Consider the following 20,869-nt stretch of genomic DNA (forward strand, 5'->3'; position numbering starts at 1 on the left):
CTTTTTTAATATCCAGGTATACTCTATATCCCTAATTATTCTATTATTTTATTAAACTAGCAGCTCTATACTAAGTTTTATTTAAAAGGGTAAAATTTGGAAAATAAACATTATTAAGAACACATGCATATAAATTTTTATTCTAAAGAATTTTTATTAAAATACATGCAAGGGGGATGTGGAAAATAACCATTTGGGCAGGGGGGGGGGGTTTACTCGAGAACCCTTAGAGCTAGAGGGAGCTAATTTTGGATATAAGCTTCTATGGGGCCAAAGTTACTTTTAAAATTATCGTCGACCCCCCACCCCCCCCCAAAAAAATTTTTTTTGGGGGGGGGGCGGGTGGATTATACTATAGGATGTTTCTCATAAACGACTTGAGATAAATGGAGCAAACCTTGGGATACAAGTTTTGTAGGCCTATATTTGATTTTAGAATTATCGTTGACCACCCACCCACCCCAAAACCCCTAATTTTGGGGGGGGGGGGGCGGGTGAATTATACTATAGGGTGTTTCTCATAAACGACTTGAGATAAATGGAGCAAACCTTGGGATACAAGTTTTGTAGGCCTATATTTGATTTTAGAATTATCGTTGACCACCCACCCACCCCAAAACCCCTAATTTGGGGGGGGGGGGCGGGTGAATTATACTATATGGTGTTTCTCATAAACAACTTGAGATAAATGGAGCAAACCTTGGGATACAAGTTTTGTAGGCCTATATTTGATTTTAGAATTATCGTTGACCACCCACCCACCCCAAAACCCCTAATTTGGGGGGGGGGGGGGCGGGTGAATTATACTATAGGGTGTTTCTCATAAACGACTTGAGATAAATGGAGCAAACCTTGGGATACAAGTTTTGTAGGCCTATATTTGATTTTAGAATTATCGTTGACCACCCACCCACCCCAAAACCCCTAATTTGGGGGGGGGGGGCGGGTGAATTATACTATAGGGTGTTTCTCATAAACGACTTGAGATAAATGGAGCAAACCTTAGGATACAAGTTTTGTAGGCCTATATTTGATTTTAGAATTTTCGTTGACCACCCACCCACCCCAAAACCCCTAATTTGGGGGGGGGGGCGGGTGAATTATACTATAGGGTGTTTCTCATAAACGACTTGAGATAAATGGAGCAAACCTTAGGATACAAGTTTTGTAGGCCTATATTTGATTTTATAATTATCGTTGACCACCCACTCACCCCCAAACCCCTAATTTTTTTTTTGGGGGGGGGGGCGGGTGGATTATACTATAGGGTGTTTCTCATAAACAACTTGCAGCAATTTTATTTTGGGTGCTACTCCCTTAGTTTTAGAGATAATTGGATGAAATCTTTTGGGCTGGGTCACTAATTACCCCAACTATTGGTATCTTTAAAAAAACGGCTGCGAGACCGCCGCTCCCGCCGCCCGCCGCCATTTACCGCCGCCACCAAAAAATTTTTTTTATTTTATTTCTCGCTGAATTAGGCAATTTGGAATCATTTGAGACCATGATATTTTTTTCTAAAATTTTTCGCCTTACAAGCAACCCTGCGGGGGATTTAGTCATTTTTTCAAATTCTCGAAAAAAATAACATGGTCTCAAATGATTCCAAATTGCCTAATTCGGCGAGAAATGCAATAAAAATTTTTTTTTTTGTGCCGGCTGTAAACGGCTGCGGGCGGCGGGAGCGGCGGTCCCGCCGCCATTTTTTTTAAAAGATACCAATAGTTGGGGTAATTAGTGACCCAGCCCAAAAGATTTCATCCAATTATCTCTAAAACTAAGGGAGTAGCACCCAAAATAAAAGTCGAAACAAAATTGTAAGTAAAGGGGGGAGGGGGGAAATGTGGTGACTCGTCACACGACATACCAGCAATTTTATTTTGGGTGCTACGACCTTAGTTTTAGAGATAATTGGATGAAATCTTTTGGGCTGGGTCACTAATTACCCCAACTACTGGTATCTTTAAAAAAAAACGGCTGCGTGACCGCCGCTCCCGCCGCCCGCCGCAATTTACCGCCGCCACCAAAAAAATTTTTTTTATTGCATTTCTCGCCGAATTAGGCAATTTGGAATCATTTGAGACCATGTTATTTTTTTCAAAAATTTTTCGCCTTACAAGCAACCCTGTGGGGGATTTAGTCATTTTTTTCAAATTCTCGAAAAAAAATAACATGGTCTCAAATGATTCCAAATTGCCTAATTCAGCAAGAAATGCAATAAAAATTTTTTTTTGTGGCGGCTGTAAACGGCGGCGGGCGGCGGGAGCGGCGGTCCCGCCGCCGTTTTTTTTTAAAGATACCAATAGTTGGGGTAATTAGTGACCCAGCCCAAAAGATTTCTCCAATTATCTCTAAATAACCCAAAATAAAAGTCGAAACAAAATTGTAAGTAAAGGGGGGAGGGGGGAAATGTGGTGACTCGTCACACGACATACCAGCAATTTTATTTTGGGTGCTACTCCCTTAGTTTAAGAGATAATTGGATGAAATCTTTTGGGCTGGGTCACTAATTACCCCAACTACTGGTATCTTTAAAAAAAACGGCTGCGAGACCGCCGCTCCCGCCGCCCGCCGCCATTTACCGCCGCCACTAAAAAATTTTTTTTTATTGCATTTCTCGCTGAATTAGGCAATTTGGAATCATTTGAGACCATGTTATTTTTTTCAAAAATTTTTCGCCTCACAAGCAACCCTGCGGGGGATTTAGTCATTTTTTTAAAATTCTCGAAAAAAATAACATGGTCTCAAATGATTCCAAATTGCCTAATTCAGCGAGAAATGCAATAAAAAAATTTTTTTTGTGGCGGCTGTAAACGGCTGCGAGCGGCGGTCCCGCCGCCGTTTTTTTAAAAGATACCAATAGTTGGGGTAATTACTGACCCAGCCCAAAAGATTTCATCCAATTATCTCTAAAACTAAGGGAGTAGCACCCAAAATAAAAGTCGAAACAAAATTGTAAGTAAAGGGGGGGGGGGGGAAATGTGGTGACTTGTCACACGACATACCAGCAATTTTATTTTGGGTGCTACGACCTTAGTTTAAGAGATAATTGGATGAAATCTTTTAGGCTGGGTCACTAATTACCCCAACTACTGGTATCTTTAAAAAAAACGGCTGCGTGACCGCCGCTCCCGCCGCCCCCCGCCATTTACCGCCGCCACCAAAAAAAAAAAATTTATTGCATTTCTCGCCGAATTAGGCAATTTGGAATCATTTGAGACCATGTTATTTTTTTTCAAAAATTTTTTGCCTTCCAAGCAACCCTGTGGGGGATTTAGTCATTTTTTTCAAATTCTCGAAAAAAATAATATGGTCTCAAATGATTCCAAATTGCCTAATTCAGCGAGAAATGCAATAAAAATTTTTTTTTGGTGGCTGCTGTAAACGGCGGCGGGCGGCGGGAGCGGCGGTCCCGCCGCCGTTTTTTTTAAAAGATACCAATAGTTGGGGTAATTAGTGACCCAGCCCAAAAGATTTCATCCAATTATCTCTAAAACTAAGGGAGTAGCACCCAAAATAAAAGTCGAAACAAAATTGTAAGTAAAGGGGGGGGGGGAAATGTGGTGACTCGTCACACGACATACCAGCAATTTTATTTTGGGTGCTACGACCTTAGTTTTAGAGATAATTGGATGAAATCTTTTGGGCTGGGTCACTAATTACCCCAACTATTGGTATCTTTAAAAAAAACGGCTGCGTGACCGCCGCTCCCGCCATTTACCGCCGCCACCAAAAAAAAAATTTTAATGCATTTCTCGCCGAATTGGGCAATTTGGAATCATTTGAGACCATGTTATTTTTTTGCTTACAAGCAACCTTGTGGAGGATTTAGTCATTTTTTTCAAATTCTCGAAAAAAATAACATGGTCTCAAATGATTTCAAATTGCCTAATTCAGCGAGAAATGCAATAAAATTTTTTTTTTTGTGGTGGCTGTAAACGGCGGCAAATAAATAAAAGTCTAAACAAAATTGTAAGTAAAGGGGGGGGGGGAAATGTGGTGACTCGTCACACGACATACCAGCAATTTTATTTTGGGTGCTACGACCTTAGTTTTAGAGATAATTGGATAAAATCTTTTGGGCTGGGTCACTAATTACCCCAACTACTGGTATCTTTAAAAAAAACGGCTGCGTGACCGCCGCTCCCGCCGAAGCCACTCGCCATTTACCGCCGCCACCAAAAAATTTTTTTTAATGCATTTCTCGCCGAATTAGGCAATTTGGAATCATTTGAGACCTTGTTATTTTTTTTGAGAATTTGAAAAAAATGACTAAATCCCCCGCAGGGTTGCTTGGAAGGCGAAAAATTTTTGAAAAAAATAACATGGTCTCAAATGATTCCAAATTGCCTAATTCAGCGAGAAATGCAATAAAAAAATTTTTTTTGGTGGCGGCGGTAAATGGCGGCGGGCGGCGGGAGCGGCGGTCTCGCAGCCGTTTTTTTTAAAGATACCAGTAGTTGGGGTAATTAGTGACCCAGCCCAAAAGATTTCATCCAATTATCTCTAAAACTAAGGTCGTAGCACCCAAAATAAAATTGCTGGTATGTCGTGTGACGAGTCACCACATTTTTGCATTTTGCATTTCTCGCTGAATTAGGCAATTTGGAATCATTTGAGACCATGTTATTTTTTTCGAGAATTTGAAAAAAATGACTAAATCCCCCACAGGGTTGCTTGTAAGGCGAAAAATTTTTGAAAAAAGTAACATGGTCTCAAATGATTCCAAATTGCCTAATTTGGCGAGAAATGCAATAAAAAAAAATTTTTTGGTGGCGGCGGTAAATGGCGGCGGGAGCGGCGGTCACGCAGCCGGTTATTTTAAAGATACCAGTAGTTGGGGTAATTAGTGACCCAGCCCAAAAGACTTCATCCAATTATCTCTAAAACTAAGGTCGTAGCACCCAAAATAAAATTGCTGGTATGTCGTGTGACGAGTCACCACATTTCCCCCCCCCCCCCTTTACTTACAATTTTGTTTCAATTTATTTTGGGTGCTACTCCCTTAGTTTTAGAGATAATTGGATGAAATCTTTTGGGCTGGGTCACTAATTACCCCAACTATTGGTATCTTTTTAAAAAAACGGCGGCGGGACCGCCGCTCCCGCCGCCCGCCGCCGTTTACAGCTGCCACAAAAAAATTTTTTTATTGCATTTCTCGCTGAATTAGGCAATTTGGAATCATTTGAGACCATGTTATTTTTTCGAGAATTTGAAAAAAATGACTAAATCCACCACAGGGTTGCTTGTAAGGCGAAAAATTTTTGAAAAAAATAACATGGTCTCAAATAATTCCAAATTGCCTAATTCGGCGAGAAATGCAATAAAAAAATTTTTTTGGTGGTGGCGGTAAATGGTGGTGGGAGCGGCGGTCACGCAGCCGTTTTTTTAAAAGATACCAGTAGTTGGGGTAATTAGTGACCCAGCCCAAAAGATTTCATCCAATTATCTCTAAAACTAAGGTCGTAGCACCCAAAATAAAATTGCTGGTATGTCGTGTGACAAGTCACCACATTTTCCCCCCCCCCCTTTACTTACAATTTTGTTTCGACTTTTATTTTGGGTGCTACTCCCTTAGTTTTAGAGATAATTGGATGAAATCTTTTGGGCTGGGTCACTAATTACCCCAACTATTGGTATCTTTTAAAAAAAACGGCGGCGGGACCGCCGCTCCCGCCGCCCGCAGCCGTTTACAGTCGCCACAAAAAAAAAATTTTATTGCATTTCTAGCCGAATTAGGCAATTTGGAATCATTTGAGACCATGTTATTTTTTTCGAGAATTTGAAAAAAATGACTAAATCCCCCGCAGGGTTGCTTGTAAAACAAAAAAATTTTTGAAAAAAATAACATGGTCTCAAATGATTCCAAATTGCCTAATTCAGCGAGAAATGCAATAAAAAATTTTTTTTTGGTGGCGGCGGTAAATGGCGGCGGGCGGCGGGAGCGGCGGTCTCGCAGCCGTTTTTTTTAAAGATACCAGTAGTTGGGGTAATTAGTGACCCAGCCCAAAAGATTTCATCCAATTATCTCTAAAACTAAGGTCGTAGCACCCAAAATAAAATTGCTGGTATGTCGTGTGACAAGTCACCACATTTCCCCCCCCCCCTTTACTTACAATTTTGTTTCGACTTTTATTTTGGGTGCTACTCCCTTAGTTTTAGAGATAATTGGATGAAATCTTTTGGGCTGGGTCACTAATTACCCCAACTATTGGTATCTTTTAAAAAAAACGGCAGCGGGACCGCCGCTCCCGCCGCCCGCCGCTGTTTACAGCCGCCACAAAAAAAAAAATGTTATTGCATTTCTCGCTGAATTAGGCAATTTGGAATCATTTGAGACCATGTTATTTTTTTCGAGAATTTGAAAAAAATTACTAAATCCCCCACAGGGTTGCTTGTAAGGCGAAAAATTTTTGAAAAAAATAACTTGGTCTCAAATGATTCCAAATTGCCTAATTCGGCGAGAAATGCAATAAAAAAATTTTTTTTGGTGGCGGCGGTAAATGGCGGCGGGCGGCGGGAGCGGCGGTCACGCAGCCGTTTTTTTTAAAGATACCAGTAGTTGGGGTAATTAGTGACCCAGCCCAAAAGATTTCATCCAATTATCTCTAAAACTAAGGTCGTAGCACCCAAAATAAAATTGCTGGTATGTCGTGTGACGAGTCACCACATTTCCCCCCCCCCCCTTTACTTACAATTTTGTTTCGACTTTTATTTTGGGTGCTACTCCCTTAGTTTTAGAGATAATTGGATGAAATCTTTTGGGCTGGGTCACTAATTACCCCAACTATTGGTATCTTTTTAAAAAAACGGCGGCGGGACCGCCGCTCCCGCCGCCCGCAGCCGTTTACAGCCGCCACAAAAAAAAATTTTTTTTATTGCATTTCTCGCCGAATTAGGTTATTTGGAATCATTTGAGACCATGTTATTTTTTTCGAGAATTTTAAAAAAATGACTAAATCCCCCGCAGGGTTGCTTGTAAGGCAAAAAATTTTTGAAAAAAAATAACATGGTCTCAAATGATTCCAAATTGCCTAATTCAGCGAGAAATGCAATAAAAAAAAATTTTTTGGTGGCGGCGGTAAATGGCGGCGGGCGGCGGGAGCGGCGGTCTCGCAGCCGTTTTTTTAAAGATACCAATAGTTGGGGTAATTAGTGACCCAGCCCAAAAGATTTCATCCAATTATCTCTAAAACCAAGGGAGTAGCACCCAAAATAAAATTGCTGCAAGTCGTTTATGAGAAACACCCTATAGTATAATCCACCTGCCCCCCCCCCCAAAAAAAAATTAGGGGTTTGGGGGTGAGTGGGTGGTCAACGATAATTATAAAATCAAATATAGGCCTACAAAACTTGTATCCTAAGGTTTGCTCCATTTATCTCAAGTCGTTTATGAGAAACACCCTATAGTATAATTCACCTTCCCCCCCCCCCAAATTAGGGGTTTTGGGGTGGGTGGGTGGTCAACAAAAATTCTAAAATCAAATATAGGCCTACAAAACTTGTATCCTAAGGTTTGCTCTATTTATCTCAAGTCGTTTATGAGAAACACCCTATAGTATAATTCACCCCCCCCCCCCCCCCCAAATTAGGGGTTTTGGGGTGGGTGGGTGGTCAACGATAATTCTAAAAACAAATATAGGCCTACAAAACTTGTATCCCAAGGTTTGCTCCATTTATTTCAAGTCATTTATGAGAAACATCCTATAGTATAATCCACCCGCCCCCCCCCCAAAAAAAAAAAAAATTTTGGGGGGGGGGTGGGGGGTCGACGATAATTTTAAAAGTAACTTTGGCCCCATAGAAGCTTATATCCAAAATTAGCTCCCTCTAGCTCTAAGGGTTCTCGAGTAAACCCCCCCCCCCTGCCCAAATGGTTATTTTCCACATCCCCCTTTTACATAGATTGAAATAAAAGTTTATTAAGCAAATTTGCATGGAAAAGACTAAAATAATGAGAAATTTTATTTTGGATAAAGCCCATGAAAAAGATATTTTACAATTGTTTTCTTTTACAGGTAGCAGTAAAAGTTCAGTATCCCGGCGTGGCAAAGTCAATTGACAGTGACATCAGAAACCTGATGGCTCTCCTGTCAGTTCTTGCTTTTCTTCCACAGGGGCTCTTCATTGACAATATTGCTAAGCACATGAAGCTGGGTGAGTACTAATTTTTCCATAAATAACCTATCTTATATAAAGTAGTAAGTTTTTGTCTGTAGCGAAGGATCTCGCTAACCACTGAACCGATTAAGTTCTCTTTTTTAGGTAAGCTTCAAATATCTTCTGTGGTGGTTTAGGAAATTCAGTTTTCAGTTTAAGTCATGGGAAAGTTCTGAGCTATTTTTACAGCCTCATAGAGTACAAAGACCTTAAAGGCCAGAGGTGTAACCGCTTTTAATTATATAAAGTATTGTTTTCTTTACTCCTGCTATTATAGATATTATTGTCCTTGATAAAGTTGAAAGTGGCACAAAGATCTGTAAGAATTTTCTCTACATTGTCTACACTTTTCATATATTGGAAGTATTAGGTATATGATTTTTTATCTGATGGATAATGTTATTCTTGTTAATTATAGAACTAGCACAAGAAAGTGACTATATGAGAGAGGCTGGCTGTGGAATTAATATTATATGAGATAATATTATTCTTGTTTATTATAGAACTAGCACAAGAATGTGACTATGTGAGAGAGGCTGGCTGTGGAATTAATATTATATGAGATAATATTATTCTTGTTTATTATAGAACTAGCACAAGAATGTGACTATGTGAGAGAGGCTGGCTGTGGAATTAATATGAGATAATATTATTCTTGTTTATTATAGAACTAGCACAAGAATGTGACTATGTGAGAGAGGCTGGCTGTGGAATTAATATGAGATAATATTATTCTTGTTTATTATAGAACTAGCACAAGAATGTGACTATGTGAGAGAGGCTGGCTGTGGAATTAATATGAAACATTTATTATCCAACTACCCGGAGTATTATGTACCAAAGGTATTATTTTATTTTTTTTATAAAAATCAAAAAAAATAATTCAGATGTTATATACCTAGAATCTTTTAGATATTAAAAGTAAACTTGCTATTTTTTATCCTTGAATGAACCAGGGGCCTTTATTCAGTAATTCAACATTAAAAATTCAACTTTAAATTGTGTAAAATTTGGTTTTGAGATTTACATTGTACAAATATTACAAATATGTATTAATGTAAGTAGAAATAGTGTATAGCACTATTTGAAATGTTAATTCCTTTTATTATTTTATTAATTTTCTAGAGTTGTAAATTTAATATTTTTAAATATTAAGGTATACAGTGAGCTGTGTTCTGGACAGGTATTAACAACCGAGTATATTACTGGACTTACTATTGATCAATGTGTTGATCTTCCACAAAGCACCAGAGATTATATTGCTGAAGCTATTCTTAAACTCGTCTTTAGGAACAAATGAAATACTAGGTAAAATTATCTTGGAAAAAAAATATTATAAGTAGTAGGATTGGCAATCCGTAGCCGAATCCGGAATCCGTTTTTTAATAGCGGATTCGGATTCTGAATTGATAGGCTAAAATTAGCGTCTTGAGTTTTTTCTTTCAACTCCCCCTTTTTGAAGGCAAAGATTACCATCATTATAATATATTTTAAAATCTGGTTCGATTTTCGAAAGTGAATTATAGAGAACACCAAGAACATTAATTTTTAGGACATATGTAGCACTTAAAAAATTATTTTTTTAAAAAAAGCCTTTTAAAATATTGCTAGAATCCGGAATCCGCCAAAAATAAGAATCCGGAATCTGCCATTTTTTGGACGGATTCTTTTAAGAATCCGGATCCGGTCGAAAAATTTGACGGATTGCCATCCCTAATAAGTAGAAATGACTTTAAAAAGGACTTTTCTCACAAAAGAGACGATAAGTTTTTAGAGTTTAAGATGGAGGCGGGGGATATTGATCTCGCTATCTAAATGTCTAGAACATTTATGAACATCTTAGAACCAGCATAACTTTTCAGAATCAGTTTTTAGGTTTCCAAAGGCAAGTTTCTATTTCTGATTTTAGACCTCAAAATTATTGCAATTTATCGGCACCTATCTGATTTTATTCAATTTTGGACAAAAGATTTTTAATAAATTCGCGTTTTATTAATTTGGCTTTAAAAAAGATTCTATCGAAAGCTGTACAGGGTGAGTCAGAAAAAACTGAGTTTTCTGATTTTCTGATACTACCAGTAGGAATATGGAAAAAACAATAATAGGTTCTTGTTCTCTATAAAAATATAGATTATTTATAATAAAAAATGTCTACCATTCTAAAAAGATAAACAAACATATTTGATTATTAACATCTTAAAAATACAATTTATTTAAATTAAATTATCACATTATAAATCAACTTTTTGTTGTAATCTATTGTTAAGATTTAATACCCCATGACCGGAAAACCAGCTCATGACCGGAAATATTTCATCTTGTTACCTAAATTCCTCCCCCCTCCTCCTGAATTTCCTTTATATTTGGTGCAAGACTAGATTTAATCTCCAAAATCTCCGCCCCTTTTTGACAAATTATACTTGTGTGTTATAATCCATCGTAATAACTTCATTTAAATAGGGTAGGGTTTCTAAAAGGCATTTTTATTTTAAAAATTCAAACCTGGATAACTTTTTTATCTTAAGAGATTTTTTTGTCAAATAAAAAGTTTTTTTTTTCTTTTTACTATAAGCTATGTTATTATAGAAGATTCTTTTAAACCACATGCATCACAATCAAGAAATATGAAAAAATGACAAATTTCAGTTTTCTAAAAATGCTTTTTTGAGGAGCCAAAAATCATTTCACCTTTAAAACTCATTAAAGTACTTTTCTTAGACCTTTCCCTAAATAAATATTGAAATTTTAAGATTTTTTCATACAAAATAGATGAGTTATTTTAATTTTTCTTGATCAACATTTTTCACAAAAGGCATTTTTTGACACCATACACCTATCATAGAGGCCGCATTTTTAGAGATAATGAAAAACACCTTTTACAAGTTTGATGTGCTTTTGTACAGAGAACAAGGACATATAATTATTTTTTCTGTATTCCTTCTGGTAGTTTCTGAAAATCGAAAAACTCAGTTTTTTCTGACTCACTCTGTATATATTGTAATTTTAAGTCAATACAATCATTTTTGTTGTTTGTTTTCTTAGCCTACATACTAAAGGATAAATGTTATACAATTAGATATAAAATTTTGCCCCTCTTTTTCTATTTTCTTTCTTTTCTTATGCCATTAAATACATGCATGAAGAACGTAAAAGTTAAGTGTAATTCTAAAGAATTGTTTAACTTTACTCTAAACAATAAGAATTAACTTCTAAGGTCAAAGGGTATAAGTTTTGTAGAAAGTAAAGGATTCATTCACATTCACATTGCATGTTGTAAAGGATTTCCGGGTATTTAAGATTTACATTGTAATATGTAAGTAAACTAGATCAGTTATGTGCATGGCATTAGATTATAATTGACAATTTGTTCTAGAATTGTAAAATATAAGTTGCTTTCCCTAACTAACCTGATCTAAATTTTTAATTATACAAACGAAAAACTACCCCCCCCCCCCCTCCCGCTTGTTTTCAATTTATTTTTTATGATGTTTATTCAATTTTTAGTTAAAAACCATTTTCTTTATTTAGTTGGACACTTAGTTTTAATAGTTCCCTGCTTTACTAACTTGATAACTCATCACTGTTGGGAGGCCAGATGAAAAAAGTTTATTTTAGTGTTAGGCAAAAATGACTTTGCAATTGTATCAGTAAGTAGGTCTAATATCGACCTTTGCTAATTTTAAAATCCAACTTACACTCATCCATGATAAGAAAAACAAATATAATTATACATATTTTCAATTCTTTACAACTTTACTTTTACGAAGTCTTTCTTAAAACCACTCTATATACATATGATTTATTTTAAGGCTGAATTTCCGTGACCCTAGCAAAGCAACTGATAAAAATGGCCATTGATTAACTCCCTTCAGGAGTGGTTTTATGAAGAACTTTATAAAAGCAAACTTGTTCAAAATTTTAGATTAATAATCTTTGTTTTTCTTGTCATGATTGTCCGGTAACTCCTAGGGGATGAAAACTGAACTGAAAATTTTCAAATCTAATTTTCTCCAAAATTAGATTTAGTTGGATTTTAAAACTATCAAAGGGTGTTATTAGACCTACTTACTGATACAATTGCAAAGACATTTTTGCCTAACACTAAAATAAACTTTTTTTATCTGGCCTCCCAACAGTGACATAGCTCTTGTCGACGAACTGAATATAAATTCCAGACACATAGAGAATCTTCAGTAAAGATATAATACAAAGGTATATTATTACATTCTCAAAATGTAATGAGATAACTTATTAGCTTTTATAACTTTTATGATTGTGTAACTAATATTCAAGAAAGTGTACATTCAAAGATGTCCAAAACGTGATTGATTTTAAAAGCCAGCTTATTTCCACAACGGGGTCTTTAATTGTAGGAAAACTATTTTGCTTACAACTTATATTATAGAGCAATAATATATTGATTTTGTGAGCTATAATTTCGTAAAGGGCAGGTTTCACGCTATACCATGAATGATAAAAAGGGTACCATCTACAATCATCCATGAAGCTATGAACAAAACACTAGTTCTTAAATTTATTAATAAAGACTTTTAAATGAATTTTAGTTTTACATGGCAGAATATTTAAAGATGAATTAAGCCTTCTTAAAATTAATTCTAAGCTTATCTTTCTGAAATAAAATACATGTAATAGGTATTAGGCCTATGAATCTTAAATTTAAATCCCGCTGATATTTTAATGTTAGAAAAGAGAGAACTTTTTACTTTTTATTTACATTGATGCTCCTTATGTAGGATAAACGGGGTTGGATGATAAAACTATAACTACAAAAAGTCAATTACAAAGTTTTTTTTCTGCCTTTTAAAATTTTCCATAGAAAATTAACACCAGAAATATACCTAGTTGCTGTTATACAAACATTTAAGAGAAAATACAGGGTGTTTTTTTTAATAAGACAAAAATATTACTTAATTTAACCCACTTGCCATTGACAGAAGTTAATGATCTATATCCTAATTTCTTCATTGGGTTGGGGAGTTTTGTATAAGAAAAAAAAACGTAGAGATTTTCAACAAATTATGCCTTAAAAACCGGTTTTTTTTCCAAAGTTGAGCAATTTTGAATTTTAAAAATGTATGCATTTTTGCAAACCTTTTAAATTTGTCATGAACCAAAAATCTTCCAAACATAGGTACTTTGGAAAATCCAGTTTTTAAGGCATAATTTGTTGAAAATCGCTAAGTATGTTTTTTTATACAAAACTCCCCAACCCAATGAAGAAATTAAGATATAGATCATTAACTTCTGTCAATGGCAGGTGGGTTAAATTAAATAATATTTTTGTCTTATTAAAAAAACACCCTGTAATTGATAATGTGATAAATGACAACTGATGGAAACAAAACCCTTTGGTATGTATGTATGTGGGCTAGTTACTGTGTATATCTTTGGGAGGGAGTGGACATTGGGCTGTATTTTACACTGGTCCCCAAATTTTTATATTAATAACTTTGGAGGCTTTAGTGAAATTTGATTGTTTGGTTCAATAAATTGAGTGTTCAAATGTTTCAACCACTAATTTTAATCTACAGAAGGGGTTATTTTGCGTATCATCATTGAGAATATACATCAATTTATCGGCCATTTTCTTATACCTTTAGATCCATTGTATATATCTACTGTTTTTCATTTTTCAGTTTTTTTTTTGCAAATAAAATGTTCACCTTGTTTTTAAGCTTTATATAACGACGAAAATATAAGCTACCTGCTTGAATATATCATAAACAATTAAAGATATTTTTTTTCATTTGTTGCAATGTTTTCTAGAGAACTTTTTTTCCATCGTACCATGCAAACAGATCCCAACTGGGCAAACTTTTTATACAATCCAGAAAAGAACACAATTGGTCTGCTAGACTTTGGCGCCACTAGAGAATTCAAACCTAAATTTGTCAACACCTACTTCAAAATCATCGACGCGGCAGCGCACAAAGACCGCGTAAACGTGCTCAAATATTCGCAGGAAATTGGCTTTCTAACTGGTTATGAGTCAAAGCTGATGAACGATGCACATGTGGATTCTGTTATGCTTCTGGCTGTTCCCTTCCACAAGAATGAACCTTACGACTTTGGCAGGCAGACTATCACACATGATATTCAGGTAACCCATGAATATTTGTTGATGAAAAATACTATTGGCTACGCCCCTAGAGGACTCTAGGGACACTTAAAATGTTATCTTTTTAATCTATGTTAAATATCCGCTAGACTAGCCTCTTTTTTTTAAATTTTTTTGTGATTTATATTAGGAAAGTCGAGGTACCTTCCCCCAAATAGCTATACACCTTCCCATGACCTATGAGAAGCTACCCTGTAAATGATAACTATAAAGGTTCGGCGGTAATCGAGATACAGACAGAAAGACATACAAACAAATAGACAGACAGATCCCTTAACTTTTATTATATGGATAGAATAGTCCAATTAATTTTGTGTTTAGCCTCATAGACGTCCAAGGGTGGGGGTGGGGTAAAGGAGTGATTACCCCCCCAAATGAAGTTAGGGGTGCCGTAGGCACCACCAAAATTTTGGATTTTCAATTTTTAACCCCCCCAAATAAAAAAATGCCTCTATAAAATAAAGATTACGCCTTCCAAAATTTTTATTTTCAAAATTTTACCCCCCCCCCCCCAAATAAAAAAGCTTAGACGCCCCTGTTTAGCCTTGTTTCTTTTCTTCCTCTTCCTTTACATAAATGGGTTTAGTCCATATATTTCTGAAAAGCAGCTCTCATATGATTATATACCCCTATAAATAATGCAGGAGCTCTCTGGAGTGATGTTGAAGCACAGGCTGTGTCCTCCCCCACCTGAAGTTTATAGTTTACACAGGTAAGATAATTATTTATTTTTACATTCTTCGGAAATATGATGAATAATAATGATAAAGTAACTTAGATTTTTATAAAGATATTCCAGATTATAATGAAACAAAGCCGGATTATTTTCTGGTGTAGCAACTCCCGCTAGGTTTAAAATAATAATTTTTGGTTTCCATGCTTATTTATGGAAGGTTAGGTTGAGTAAGGTTTAAACGAGTCTGGTAGTAAGAATATTCTGTGTAAGTTTGGGGTCAACCGGGTTTTAGGTCTAGACGAAAGTATGCATTGTAAAAAGTTCATTTATTGCACTGAGTAAAAGCATTTTTAAAAGACAGTTACGTTATCACTTGTAGTAACATTTTAGTTCTTTTACTATCATGATGTCAATACTATCAGCTACGCCTCTAGAGGCCTCATAGGGCAAGTTACAGAATGAGGTGTTGGAATTTAACCCACCACCTTTAAAAGTTTTAAAAGAAAATTCAAATTTTGGAGAGTGGGATGATGTTTTTGTGTGGGCGATTTCTCTTGGGAGAGTCGAATTATCCTCTCCTCCCCCAAAAAAACTTCGAGTGATCTGTAAGAAATCGTAATAAACACACAGAGACAGACATCCTGTTTTTATGGATAAGGTTTTTATTTACATTTCTGTGTCGTCATTTATGTATGTTTTACTTAAACTAACTTATATATTCTGATGTATCCAATGTTTACATACTCAGCCTCTCTCTCTATGCATTCCAGTATCACACTTTTTATATACCTACTTTGGGCTTTTAAAATATGAGGGATAAGAAAAAATATAGTATTCTTTTCCATGAGTGTGAAATGTAACTGTTCAACAAAGTGGAATTAAGTAACAAAATTAAAATTTTTGATAACATATCTATTACTTAATTAAAGGTTATATTTTGGTTTTGAGGCAGTTTTAAACAAAAATATAAACTGAAATTGATTTTTTAAGATTAAGGAAAAACATTTACCATTTTATTTAAATGTCCTTAAAAATTAAATTTTTAACGGTCAAAGAGTTTTGGTAAAGTTTTGGCATGTCGGGAATAGAAAAATTATTTTTTTTTTTGTTGAAATTTATTAAGGTCGGGGGAAGTTTTGCCACTTTCGCGTAATCCGTGATTATTAGGCTAGGTATTGATGTGAGACTATAGGTTATTTGGGATAAAAGTTTACTTTTGGGTAGTACTTCACGTATATTTAATCATTTTTTGGATAGGTCTCCAGGTTCAGGTGCTGCAGGCTGGAAGGTGGTTTCTGGACAGGTAAAAAAAAATTAAAATTTTTGTTTGAAGAGTTAGAGATCAAATTATTAAACAAAATATGCATCTTTAAGGATATTATTGAAATACCAGAAGAAAAATTAAAATCGGCCTCCAGGTTCAAGTGCTGCAGGCCTCCAGGTCCACTCTGGACAGGTAAAAAAACAAGTTTTTTATTTGAAGAGTTAGAGGTCAACTTATAAAACAGAATATGCATATTTTTTTATATTATTGACATATTTGAAGAAAAAATTAAAATCGGCCTCCAGGTTCAGTTGCTGCAGGCCTCCAGGTCCACTCTGGACAGGTAAAAAAACAAGTTTTTTTATTTGCAGAGTTAGAGGTCAACTTATAAAACAGAATATGCATCTTTATGGATATTATTGAAATATCAGAAGAAAAAATTAAAATCGGCCTCCAGGTTCAAGTGCTGCAGGCCTCCAGGTCCACTCTGGACAGGTAAAAAAACAAGTTTTTTATTTGAAGAGTTAGAGGTCAACTTATAAAACAGAATATGCATCTTTAAGGATATTATTGAAATACCAGAAGAAAAATTAAAATCGGCCTCCAGGTTCAGGTGCTGCAGGCCTCCAGGTCCGCTCTGGACAGGTAAAAAAACAAGTTTTTTTTATTTGAAGAGTTAGAGGCCAACTTATTAAACAGAATATGCATATTTTTTGATATTATTGACATATTTAAAGAAAAATTAAAATCGGCCTCCAGGTTTAGGTGCTGCAGGCCTCCAGGTCCACTCTGGACAGGTAAAAAAACAAGTTTTTTATTTGAAGAGTTAGAGGTCAACTTATAAAACAGAATATGCATAGGTATTTTTTGATATTATTGACATATTTGAAGAAAACATTTAAATCGGCCTCCAGGTTCAGGTGCTGCTAGCCTCCAGGTCCACTCTGGACAGGTAAAAAATCAAATTTTTTATTTGAAGAGTTAGAGGTCAACTTATAACCAGGTTCAGGTGCTGCAGAACTCCAGATCAACTCAGGACGGGTAAAAAAATAAAAAAAATTTATTTGAAGAGTTAGAGGTCAACTTAAAAAACAGAATATGCATTTTTTTTGTTATTATTGACATATTTGAAGAAAAAATTAAAATTGGCCTCCAGGTTCACGTGCTGCAGGCCTCCAGGTGCACTCTGGGCAGGTAAAACAATAAATTTTTTTATTTGAAGAGTTAGAGGTCAGTTTTTAAAACAACATTAGCATCTTTTTAGATGTTACATGTATATTTGAAGAAAAAAAATAAAATTGGCGTCCAGGTTCAGGTGCTGCAGGCTTCCAGGTGAACTTTAGAGACTATTTTCAGGTATATTTCCTATTTATTTGATTTCCCCCCTACTTTTTTCCTATTCTATATTTATTTAAACCTGGTAGTGATCATATTCATTGAAACTTTTTGATGGATCCCAGTGATTGCTGTTGGCCATTGGCCAGGTAAATATCCAGGTAATTTTTGAATTTAGAGGAAAGGTATGTATTTAAAAAATGGTTAAAATAAGATAATATAGTAAAATTAATCATTTAAGGCTTCAAAATGTGTGTCCAGACAGGCTCCAGGTCCTTTAATTTCACTATATTATTATATTTTAAGTTTTAAACTTATTCTATTTCGAAATCTTTCTTCTAAATTCCAAAATAACCATTTGAGATATTCACCTGGCCGGCAACAACCAGCGTTCACCAGGATCCAGGTAAAAGTGTCACTGTCCATATAAAAAAGTAAAAATGTATGATACCTACCTACCATGTTTTAAAACAGGAAAAAAAGCAAAAATACCTGAAAATGTAAGCCTGCAGCACCTAAACTTAAAGGCCTATTTTAATTTTATCTTCAAGTATATTTATTATATCCAAAACAATGCATATTTTTTTTTATAAGTTGACCTGTAACTTTCCAGATAAAAAGACTTAATTTATACCTGTCCAGAGTGGACCTGGAGGCCTGCAGGATCTGAACATGGAGTCCGATTTTAATTTTTTCTTCAAATATGTCAATAATATAAAAAAAGAAGCATATTCTGTTTTATAAGTTGACCTCTAACTCTTAAAATAAATTTTTTTTTATTTTTTACCTTTCCAGAGTGGACCTAGAGGCCTACAGCACCTGAACCTTTAGGCCGATTTTAATTTTTTCTTCAAATATGTCAATAACATCAAAAAAGATGCATATTCTGTTTTTAAGTTGTCCTCTAACTCTTTAAATAAAAATTTTTTATTTTTTACATGTCCAGAGTGGACCTGGAGGCCTGCAGCACCTAAACCTGGAGGTCGATTTTAATTTTTTCTTTAAATATGTCAATAATATCAAAAAATATGCATATTCTGTTTAATAAGTTGACCTCTAACTCTTCAAATAAAAAAAAAACTTGTTTTTTTACCTGTCCAGAGCGGACCTGGAGGCCTGCAGCACCTGAACCTGGGGGCTGATTTAAATTTTTTCTTCAAAAATGTCAATAATATAAAAAAAATATGCATATTCTGTTTTATAAGTTGAACTCTAACTCTTCAAATAAAAAAAATATTTTTTTACCTGTCCAGAGTGGACCTGGAGGCCTGCAGCACTTGAACCTGGAGGCCGATTTTAATTTTTTTTTCTGATATTTCAATAATATCCATAAAGATGCATATTCTGTTTTATAAGTTGACCTCTAACTCTTCAAATAAAAAAACTTGTTTTTTTACCTGTCCAGAGTGGACCTGGAGGCCTGCAGCACCTGAACCTTGAGGCCGATTTTAATTTTTTCTTCAAATATGTCAATAATATAAAAAAATATGCATATTCTATTTTATAAGTTGACCTCTAACTCTTCAAATAAAAAACTTGTTTTTTTACCTGTCCAGAGTGGACCTGGAGGCCTGCAGCACTTGAACCTGGAGGCCGATTTTAATTTTTTCTTCTGGTATTTCAATAATATCCTTAAAGATGCATATTTTGTTTAATAATTTGATCTCTAACTCTTCAAACAAAAATTTTAAATTTTTTTTACCTGTCCAGAAACCACCTTCCAGCCTGCAGCACCTGAACCTGGAGACCTATCCAAAAAATGATTAAATATACGTGAAGTACTACCCAAAAGTAAACTTTTATCCCAAATAACCTATAGTCTCACATCAATACCTAGCCTAATAATCACGGATTACGCGAAAGTGGCAAAACTTCCCCCCCCCCCCCCCTTGATCTATATAATTCCCTGGGCTCGGCAGGCGCACGTTAGCAGCCGCGCCGACGTCTCAAATTTAAACCCGTTTGGATGATTTCAAAATCTGTTTTAAAAAATGAATTGCAATATTTGAGGTAGTTTTGACTTCCTGGTTATTTTTAGAAAAGAAAAGGTTTGATTTCCCCGAGGCTTACAGGTTGCCGGGCCCTGATAATTAATTCTACGAATTTTGTTATTTCAGAAAGTTGTCTGGTCTGTTTCTTCTGGCAGGAAAGTTGAACTCTAAATTTAATTGTTATCAAATATGGCAAGACATCAGGAAATTTTAAACTTCTTAATCCTTTCAAGAAATGATTTAGGAACAAAGTTTTTTCTATTACAAAGAAAAAGGAAATATGTTAGTAAACTTCTGCTGAAAGAACAACAGTTTATTTTTTCCTGTGACTAATCTGAAATAAATTTTAAAATATTTTAACCTTTTAACAGAAGTTTTATGCTTTATCTGCTTTACGAGGAAATAAGGGACCAGACAATAATTCTTTAAAATATGATGTGCCTTTTAATATTTGATTCAAAATGTCAGTATTTTTGTCCGTCACATTTTGGGGAACTTTGATTTTAGCATCTTCTATAGGTATTTGATATTTATCTCTAAGATAGGCGTCTGAAATTTTGGAATAGATCTAGCCTGATAAAAATGTTTTAAAATAAGATCACAATTCTATTTGTCCCAATTCTTGCAAAAGATTAGAAAAACTTTCATAATAAATCTTCAGATTGTAAGATTTTTCCGGATTTCTCTATTTTCTTGGTCCACTTTAAAACAGGGAGGGAGGGGGGGGGGGACATTGGGCTGTTTATTACGCTAGTCCCCAAAGTTTTATAGGACAGTTTTCATGTTCGTTAGCTCAACAACTTTGATTGGTTGGTTCATTCAGTTGAGTGTCCAAAAGTTTCAATCACTAATTATAATCTATAGAAGGGGTAATTTTGTGTATCATCATTATGGATGAACATAAATTTATCCCTAGATCCCTGACTTTAGTTTACCTGATTAATTGATTAAGAAGATAAAAATTTATCAGGAGTAGCTACAAACAATTTCCAGAAGAGGAGGAAATAAAAGAAGAAGCAGCAAAATAAAGAAATTATTTAAACGAATGTCTTAAAAGCTAAGCTAAAGTGTTAATTTTTTTATTTAAGATAACTTTCCTCCCATTAAGATTTACAAATGAAATTAAAAAAGAAAGATAGATAAAATATTCCAAAATTTAAAAAGCACAAATTTTTGCTTATAAATAGTATATCCAAAATATAACAGTCTTCTTATATGTACCCTTAAAGTTAAATGTATTAATAGCCTAAGTAAAATTGTACTTATTCATTTTTAGCTGTATTATAGTGTATCATTATCTGCTT

At 35.0% G+C, this 20,869-nt stretch overlaps 2 protein-coding genes across 2 annotated transcripts in view; one reads left to right on the top strand and one right to left on the bottom strand.

Annotated features, from left to right (window-relative positions):
- Coq8 (ubiquinone biosynthesis protein COQ8, mitochondrial) overlaps positions 1–20,667 on the top strand; it is a 40,216-nt gene extending 19,549 nt beyond the window's left edge. The window contains exons 11-18 of the mRNA XM_080154959.1: positions 8,019–8,157; positions 8,909–9,003; positions 9,317–9,448; positions 10,023–10,045; positions 13,915–14,281; positions 14,944–15,011; positions 19,692–19,764; positions 20,531–20,667. Of these exons, the coding sequence (XP_080011085.1) occupies positions 8,019–8,157; positions 8,909–9,003; positions 9,317–9,448; positions 10,023–10,045; positions 13,915–14,281; positions 14,944–15,011; positions 19,692–19,764; positions 20,531–20,593 (960 nt within the window). The 3' untranslated portion in view covers positions 20,594–20,667. The remainder of the gene's footprint in view (positions 1–8,018; positions 8,158–8,908; positions 9,004–9,316; positions 9,449–10,022; positions 10,046–13,914; positions 14,282–14,943; positions 15,012–19,691; positions 19,765–20,530) is intronic.
- The window catches only part of LOC145314214 (uncharacterized), a 444,769-nt gene that overhangs the window by 127,487 nt on the left and 296,413 nt on the right, over positions 1–20,869 (bottom strand). The gene's annotated exons all lie outside the window — the stretch shown is intronic.

The sequence above is a fragment of the Acartia tonsa genome, chromosome 3 (assembly GCF_053477335.1).
Source record: "Acartia tonsa isolate MP-2025a chromosome 3, ASM5347733v1, whole genome shotgun sequence".
NCBI lineage: Eukaryota > Metazoa > Arthropoda > Copepoda > Calanoida > Acartiidae > Acartia > Acartia tonsa.